The sequence below is a fragment of the Malaclemys terrapin genome, chromosome 2, assembly GCF_027887155.1.
Source record: "Malaclemys terrapin pileata isolate rMalTer1 chromosome 2, rMalTer1.hap1, whole genome shotgun sequence".
Classification (NCBI taxonomy): Eukaryota; Metazoa; Chordata; order Testudines; family Emydidae; genus Malaclemys; species Malaclemys terrapin.
In genome coordinates, this window is record NC_071506.1 from 68253368 (window position 1) to 68262766 (window position 9399).

At 47.9% G+C, this 9399-nt stretch overlaps 1 protein-coding gene across 1 annotated transcript; it reads right to left on the reverse strand.

The window, feature by feature from the left end:
- Nucleotides 1-2338: 2338 nt before the first annotated feature.
- Nucleotides 2339-4615, reverse strand: LOC128832026 (transcription factor Sox-17-alpha-like). The gene is made up of 2 exons (XM_054019041.1): nt 4208-4615; nt 2339-3643 (listed from the first exon to the last, which is right to left on the reverse strand). Exons 1-2 carry the CDS (start codon nt 4503-4505, stop codon nt 2742-2744), a joined length of 1200 nt encoding a protein of 399 aa, XP_053875016.1. The 5' UTR covers nt 4506-4615; the 3' UTR covers nt 2339-2741.
- Between the last annotated feature and the right edge of the window lie 4784 nt (nt 4616-9399).

Below are 9399 nucleotides of genomic sequence, written 5' to 3' on the forward strand. Positions count from 1 at the left end.
GGGCTTCAACCTTGTATTATCCCTAGCTACTTACGAATAACATGTCCGCATCTTGCGCTAGATAGCCAGTCCAAAATGGACTTCCTGCTAATTTCTTTACCTGACAGAAAACATTCAACGATATTTGGCTAAAATTGCAAGGTCCACATAGCTCATTCAATATAGTCACATCAAAAACTGGAATAAATAATCCCCCTCACGCACACTTAATATCAACTAAGGACATTACTATCCTTCTGTAGTCTAATGATAAAACAGATCTGTTGTGATTTTGCACGTACACAAATGGAGCAAAAAAAAGTCTGGATGCGCCTTTTCCAAAAAGCAGCATAAGAATAATTTGACATGGTTTGAAAATTTTACCATTTTTGGTCAAGTCATGACCCTTTTCACACAGGCCCATCCTCTAGACATGGGGCTCTTAATTTTTAGAGTAAAGCAGAGTGCCACTGGATTGTAACGAAAAGCAATGAAAAGTAAAGTAATGCATCTGTTAAGAGTAGTATTTTTCCTTTCCCTTAAATACCACACTGATTGGTGCCTAGCAGAGATTTTGCAGAAACATAGGCAATTTAGAATATTTACATCCAACTGCCAACACAAGTGTTTAGAAGTATAAATTATCTAAATTGTGCCTGTGATTTCCAGGTGCAAAAAATGTAGGCAAGCAAAGGTATGGTAACATTTGAAATCTGGTCCTAATTAATTTGTTTGAAAGGGCCTCTCCCTAATGAATTGTATCATTACTCCTAGGCAAACCCTATGCCCGATGTCATATTTTTGCATATATTAGGACAAAATTATCTGTAGAATTCCAAACACAAGGGATCTGCTCTCAGCTAACCTGAGTGAGGAGACACAGAATGGTGTGGAGTACACAGCACACAGTCACACCATCAGTGCACAGTGAAAAGAGCAACAGGGAATGATGCCGACTATTTTAGGAATCTTGAGAGTAGAACATTGTACAAAGAAAGTGAGCTTTGTGTTCTAATTAAAAAGTTGCTACTATAATGAAGTCATATGCTACATTTCAGACATAATACCACATAAGTGCGTTAGGGCCTGATCCAACATTCATGGATCAGCCGATGTCTGCATCAGTTTTCAGGTAAAGGACACTTTCATTTCACTGTCCAGATGAAAGTCAGGTGAATCATAGGATAGCTAGACCTTCTCTCTCACCCCAGCTCCAAGGGTTCTATTCTGCCACCCATGCCTCGGGCAGTACAATACTTCAAATAGTGTCATTGATTTCACTGGGAGTGAAGTGTTACTTAGGATAAATAAAGGAAGCAGAAGCCTGCCCTAAAACTGAATATGAATTTATAAATCCAATGTCGCCACTTGATCCACCCCTACTTCGTCTTAGCGGAAAACGTTTTCTGAAATTAAACATTTTAATCCCTTATAATTATGCATGTGTTTTTAACAGTAACACTGGAATGACCGCACCGAAAGGTTTTTCTATCTGAAGTGGCACTGACATATTTGCAAGGTCAGACCTAAATGAAGTAATAATGCTTACCAGTAAGAACACTAACGTCTAAATTCCTATTTTAACTTATTAATGGAATGCTCGGTTTCAAAAATAACAGCTTCCTGAATATTTGGGAATCAGCTATGGAAAATTGAACTCTAAAAGCCCCCGATTTGCACGTGTGTTACAGTGTGTTAACTAAAATACGATGTCAGATTTATGCTTGAGAGGACATTGACTCCCCTCAGTCTTTTCCTGTAAGTGAATCCTCTTCCACATACACTGAAGACAGGCGTTCAGTCGCAGACTACATTATTTCTACATGAGCTAGTTGCATTTGTTGGTTGGCCCTTTTAAAGAACGATCCTGTTTCCCAATGAATTCAAACGTCTGGACGATTCATTAGATGCACGACAAAGAGCTTAAATATGTTGGTGTAATATTTCCTTTCCCCTTTAACTTCAATTTTACTATAAGCATACAGATAAAGCAGGTTCGATTACATTTTTTTTAGACTCTATTAGCCTCTCCAAACCAAATCCCTAAAAAACCCCACATCAATATCTGAATTTTCTAATAAACAATATTTTGAGGGGAGAGATATTTATCAATTCCTTCTGCCATTTAACTGAGATAAAACCCAGATTAAAAAAATGAATAAAAATAATAAAAAAGTCGTTTGACATTACCTCCGATTACTTATATTTAAGTATAATGAAGTTCTCTTTACCGTAAAGACTTTGAATGAAAACAGGACATTCATCTAAATAGTTAGCTACTAAAGGGAACAATTCAGTAACTATCAAATACATTAAAATAATACTAATTGTAGATGTAAGGGGATATAAAAATGAAAAAATTTATTATTTTTCCCTTTATTTGTAAAAGTGCAAAATTAGTCTGTACAAAACCCAAATTCCATATGCATAAAACTGAACAGTCACAACATTTTAAACAGCATCGTGAACTCTTCCAGGAGCTGATAAGTTACAGTCCAACTGTGCAGCTATCTGAAGTTTAAATAGTTTTAATTTTCAGTTCAGGGTGAAACACTAGAATTGCACCACTTGGGGATCAGATGGAGAGCTGTCTTTCAACCCTTGAGTGGGTCTCTGTCACCTGTCAGTTCTCAAGATTCCAATAAATTACATAAATAGGAGCAAAGCACACACCCTTCTGTACAAGGCTCCCATCACCAGGGAGTCCGCCACACACTCCCAGCTACTTCACACAGCGAGAGCGCTGGGAGTGACCGTGTCTCTCAGGCGTCTGGGTAAGTGCAGTAATACACAGCAGTACTTGCATCCGAAACCACGGAGGAGATGGGCCCGTGGGCGTCTGGCGCGGGCAGGCCGGCTTCGTGGCCCGGGAAGTGGAGCCCTAGCTCGGGCTTGCAGGCGAAGTGCAGGTACTGCTCGAATTCGGTGCGATCCACGTCGCCCAGCAGCTCGTCCTGCGACAGGTGCTCCAGCGGCTCCCTGCACTGCTGCACCTCGGGCGGCGGCGAGGGCTGGCAGGGCTGCGGCGGGAGCTGGGGAGCTCGGGCCGGGCCGGCGGGCGGGCACAGCTGCCCGTAGTAGGCGTGCAGGGGGCCCTGGCAGCCCAGCAGGCTCTGCAGGGAGCTGAGCTGCCCCAGCGGCTCGGCGCGGGGCAGGTGCCTGCGGAGCGCGGCGCTGGCCTGGCTCTCGGCCCCGTGCGTGGAGTACTCGGCCGCGGGGTAGCCGTAGGGCGCCAGCTGACACTCGTCCTGCAGGGGCGGTGTGAAAAAGGCCGTCTCGGTCTCCGCCGCGTCCAGCGGGGAGGGGTCCGGGGTCGGCAGGTTGTAGCCGTCGAAGGCGGCAGCCAGGGGCTGACAGTCCCGGTAGTGGCCAAGCGCCGGGGGCAGCGCGCTCTGCACGGCGGGGTAGCCCTGCTCCGGGTAGGGCAGGGCCAGGCTCTCCACGCACATCCTGCTGCCCTCGCTGGCCAGCCCGGCGCCCGGCGCCTCCGCCAGCCCGTGCGGCAGGAAGCCGCTTTCCACGCGCTTCAGGCGCTTCACCTGCTTCCGCCGGCGCGGCCGGTACTTGTAGTTGGGATGGTCCTGCATGTGCTGCACCCGCAGCCGCTCCGCCTCCTCCACGAACGGCCGCTTCTCCGCCAGCGACAGCGCCTTCCAGGCCTTCCCTGCGGGGCGACAAACCGCGTAACCCTGCGGCTCTTCCGTGCGCCCCGCTCCGTGCGCCCCACCCAGCACCTGGCCGCCTCCATCCCCGATACTCACCCCGGGCGCCCCTCCCTCATCCGGACCCCAGCCACCTCCATCCCCCCGAGTGCACCCCCGCAACTCCCGGCAGCCTCCTCCCCCCCCCCCCACCCTGGGCGCCCCTCCAGCACCTGGCTGCGTCCAGTGCGGCCCCCCAACGCCCGGCCGTCTCCATCCCCACTACCCACCCCGGGCGCCCCCCATCCGGCAGCCTCCATTCCCCCACCCGCCGCCTCGAGATCCCCTCGCTAGCCCAGGGCATTGGCAACTCCTGCCATACCCTCTGCCCCCATCGCACCAACCCCGGGTCCAGTCCGGGCCCCGCAGCCGCCTCGCTCGCGGGGCAGGTACCAGCAGCACTCGGTAACTTTCCCTGCCCGCCGCTCGCAGAGTGCGGGGAGCCTCCCCCACTTCCCAGCTCCGGGCCGGGCCGGGGCAGGTGGGAGGAGAAAGCCCCCCGGCCCGGCTCACGAGCGGACACTCACCCAGCATCTTGCTGAGCTCCGCGTTGTGCAGGTCCGGGTTCTGCTGCGCCAGCCGCTTGCGCTCGTCCTTGGCCCACACCATGAAGGCGTTCATGGGCCGGCGGATGCGGGACTCGCTTTTGGCCCGGCTGCTCGCAGCCCCCGCCGGGGCCGCCTCACTCTTCACCTTGGCGTCTGCCAGGGGGCTCAGGGACTCTGCCCACTGGCAGGGGCCCAGGGCCGGCATCATGATGGGGAGCGAGCACCTTGCCTGCGTCTGGTCGTCGCTGCTGGCGTAGCCCGCATCGGGGCTGCTCATCTCGGGGCAGCCGGAGCCACCGGGAGGAGCCGGGCTCAACCGGACCCGCCTCCGACCCCTCCTCGGGCAACAGCTGGGAGGAAAAGGACCGTCTGCTCCGAGCAGCCCCCTCTCCCGCTGGCTCGGCTGGGGCAGCAGGGACAGCTCCCCTGGCAGGCTGGGCGCGCGGGGCTGGGCGCGGGACGCCGCTGATTGAAGCAGGGTCGTGGGGGCGGGGGACAACAGGCTCACTGCTGGCAGCTGTCAGAGCGCGGCCGTATTTACCCAGAGCCGCGGCCAATGGCGGGGCGGGGGCGGGATCTGGGCTGGGAAGGTGACGGGGGGCTCGACGCTCCGAGCGGGGAATGGAAGAGTCCCAGCCCCTCCCCTTCCCGCTACTCTTTACCTGTGCAGGTTACAAGACAGACAGCGCCGGGCGGGGACGGGTTTTTCCAGGATTCAGATCAGAATGCGAGGAGCAGGAGCTCCTATGGGTATATGCTCTATATTGTGAGAAATCCTGTATTAAAACTATGTAAACGCATTTGTAATACAGTTGAATGTATCCTAATAATCATTATTATGTTGCTGATGGCTTGAACTGGGACCAAACAAGAGCAGCACCTCTTGGATAGGCATTGTACAAACACTGAAGCCTAAACTCTCCCCAAGAGCTTGTAATATAGTCAAGACAGAGAAATATTAGAAAAAGGGATATACCATAAAAGCAGAGCCATCAATATGATGGCACAAACTTCATGTTAGCTCCACCATTTTTAAATTTTAGATCGGGTTTGGCTGGGAGGGGATTAGCTAAATCATTAGCCAAACTTGATACCTCTTTTCTCCAAATTTCATAATTAGCATAGAAATGTCCAGTTTAGTAGTCTGGGGAAGGAATATCTTTCACACGTAAGTTAAAGGTGCATCTCAGTACTTTGCATCCAATGAATAGCTCATTAAATTAAAGCCTGTACTCTCACATCAATTTTTCCTTCTTGTAATCCGTATAAACAATAGATTTTCCGCGATGTGTTTCCAATACATACAGCCTGGACGTGGTAATATAACGTTCAGTACTTGTGTTCACCTTTACAACAATCTTTTCACCTCATAGATGCTTTGAGTATTTAGAAGTATGGTGAACATACCATGCTCGTAACATGAATATATGAGGTAAACAACTGTGAAGTAAATATACATTTACAGATCACATAGAGATTCATGAATTATATTTTATATATACATATATATTAGATTGTGTGTTCATCTGGCATATAAGGTCATAAAAATTACAACTTTTTCATAAAGTCTCAGATTAATGTTTGCATTGTTATAGGGCGCTATTAAATGCATGAATGCTTATCTTAGAACAGCGCCGAGCTTTAAACATAAGATCAAAGAGGCTTATTTAGTTAAGGACACCTTTGTTTGGACAACAGCTACAGGCAAATAACCTCACACTACATGAATCCTCTCCTGAATTCATGAATGAACTCAGCCTCGCCTTTAATGAAATCCAGCGTTTTATTTCATGTTTCCTGTAAAATAAGAATCTATTCCTTTACAATTGAAATATCTAGTAGAGATTCAAGAAAGCAATACCTTGAGATGCACTACTGTGACCGAAGTAACTAACTGTTGTGATTGCCTTTTGGGCCCATTCTTGGTTTTATGTCCCCTTTTCTAAAGCCATAGAAATGCTTAGATTTCTCATGTATCTGTTATAAACTATTGTGTTTAAATCCTAGTATTAGGAGTCGAACGTTGTGTATTTCGTACAGAAAAATACATTTATCCCTGTCGCAAAGATTCCAACCCGTTACCAAAGGACTAGAAAGAAAAGGCACATTTTGGGCTTTTCCCCATCTTAATGTTTGTTCGAGAGAAAGTTTGGGAACGGAACAGACAAAATTGAAAAGTATCAAGGGCAAGAATTTAAATATATCTTTGTCTCTTTGGCTTGTGTGGCAAATGCTACAAAAATTATTACGAAAATAAGCTGCTTTCTATAAATAGCCGCAAACTGTATCAGTACCAAAATAATCTTTCCACATTGTATATTTAAAATTAGCTTTAAAATAAATTCAGTAATCTAGATATTTTAATTTTGCCCGCAAAAAATGCATTATTATAGTTAATTGATTACAACAATCAGAAACGCCTATTAGAATTAGTTTTAAGGGTTCAAATACAAACTGTATTGCGCTAACTCCTGTACTCTCCCCTTAAGCCTTTCTCCCTTCCTGTTCTTTTTTTTTAAATATGGTCATCATCCATTTTTTTAATATATGTATGGCTGCGGCTTTAATATTGTGCCCAGTCTGGATGTGCTGGTGACACTGGACCCCTCAGAGTCCTAGGCTAGGGGTTTAGTATCTTCTCAGCAATGAGTCACATATTAGTGGATTACTGGGGGGAAAATGAGAGAAAGATATCTTTTATCTGGATTAAATTAACGCGACGGGGAAATATACATCCCTTTTATTGCACATTGGTGCATATTCAAAGTAGGAGTAGAAAGCAAGATAACTTAAAATTAAAAGAGAAAGCCAACTATTAGCTCCCAACTGATCTGCTGCTGATTGTATTTCGAGGGCTGATTTAAAACCTATTGGCGTGAATAAACTTTCATTGCTTCGGATCAATCCCCCGCTGCATTGGGGCCCTGTCCTTCTGATTTAGCTCAGACAAAATTCCTACCTTCTGCAGGATCTGACCTCTGGAAGAGAGTATATTCAAGCAATCCTTTTCAAATTCAAGGACAGCACAAGTACTTTTGGGAACATTCAACTTCAAGAGGAAGAAATTCTGCGGAGCAAACATTTTAATAGCTCTGCAAATTTAGTGAATGACTATATATAAAGTTCACGCCAGAATTTCTGCAATTCCTATGCTGCAATTTCTAGCATAGGCGAAAACGTCTTTTCATATAATGAACATGAGGTCATGAAATAAGCAAACCGCCGCTGACTTTGCTTGAGAGATTTGTGCAAACAGTTTCTACAGCTCGTTGATCTGGGATCAAAGGGAATATAAAGTGTGTTTTGAATCCAAGCCGATAAAGTAAAAGCTTGCTGATTTGTATGGAAAATTTGGCAGTGTGTGACCCTTCCAGTGCGTTTGGTGTCATGGATAGATTATCCATCCCCACCCCCCGTTCTGTTTGACTGTGTGCATGGTTCATTACTGAATTCCAATCCCAGCCTATTTATACCAAACCATCCTGACTGCTGAGATTGAATTGAATTAGAAAGCATCAAGTTGTGCCCACTGCTAAACTTCGTTTTCCTTAGGAGTTACTAAAGCAGCCTCTACTTGTGACTATGTGTATCCAAAACCCTTCACCCTCACACGAACTGGGGGCGGGGAGGTGGGGGTCATTCGTTAACTTTCCCAACCTAACAATGCCACTGAGAGTTCAGCTTTCTGATTTATTGACCTTTTAAACTTGCGAATATAAAAGTGTGTGTGAGGTAACGAACGGGGGGAATTCTTCAGCAAAGATGTGTTTCTATTTCAGTTCCATTACAAAATGTGGTGTTGGAAGTGGTGCTCCCAGCGTTATCAGAGTCGACCACAAATGCCACATGAAAAGCAGCAAACATCCGGAGGGTTTCCTGCAAATCGCGCTGTTTCTCAAGACAAGAACTTTGTGTGCGTGCGTGTGTGTGTGTGTGTGTGTGTGTGTGTGTTTAAAAGGAACAATCGTGCACCTCGGTACAGCAATTACAGTCGATGCTCACAGCAATCAAAGCAACACTGCCTGAAAATATTGCAACGTAGAGAAATGCCATTTTGGGGTTCTCAAGTTAGAAAAATAAGAGGGGAAGACTTAAGAATGTTAAAATCAAAACTACAACCATTTGTTCTTTGCTAAACAATGAATAAAGCGGAATGAATGATTAATTTTAAAGTATATTCCCCAGCAGTTTTGTGTGTTTTACAGTTGGTTGGTGTGTATCAATTTAAACTACCAAAGGCGTAAACTCTCTCTCTCTCTCTCTCACACACACACACACACACACACACACACACACACACACACACACACACACACACACACACACAGCTGTCTGTCCATATCCGTATATAGTTTCCAGAAGGAACGCAGTAACGCAAGGCTTGGCCGTTTGTATGAATAGACAATAGCTCGGAGAACAAGCTAAAACAATAACGTCCTTGCACACATACAAGTTTGTTGGGTGTGGGTTTTTCCCCTTTCTTTCTAAAAGAAAGAAACCGTCTCCCCTTCGGGTTAGGAAGGAAGGGCCTTTGCAGAGTGTAGCAGGGTGTTGCACAGGTCCGCGGAGAGACTTTCTACCCCCAAAGGTAAGCGCACTTTCCCACCCCAGGAAGGACTGGGCTTGCCCCCAGGTACACTCATCAACGTGCCTTTTTACAGTGCTGCACGGTCTGCCCAGTGCAAACTGCTCTCGGAAAGCGGCTCTGCTGGCACTCTGGGTCAGACAAGCCCCGAGCCTTGCTGATCGCGATTCGGGTGGGTTATATAACGCGTTCAGGCGCCCGGCAGAGCAGGTACATCAACACCCCCCAGCCGCCGCCGCTGGAGATCACAGCGCTCCAGGAAGCCGCGGCTGCGAGGGCGACGTGCTCAGGCGAGGGGAGGCTGATGCTGTCTCGTCCCTCTGTGCCCTCCCCTCCCCCGGCGTCGCTGCCGCCCTGGCTCTCTGGTTCCGGGCAGGACTGGGCGCTGCAGCCCGCTCCCGTTGGGCTGGGAAGGAGGAAAAACGCGTTGTTTGTTCCCGCTCCTCCGGCGGCTTGAAGCTCCTTGCCCGGCCCTCGCCGCGGGGCTGCAGGATTCTTCCCATCCGAGCCCCAGCCGGCCGGCGCTGCGTGGCCCCCTTTCCCCGTGCGTTTCCCAGAGGAGCCGGGGGCTCAGCTCCGCCCCCCC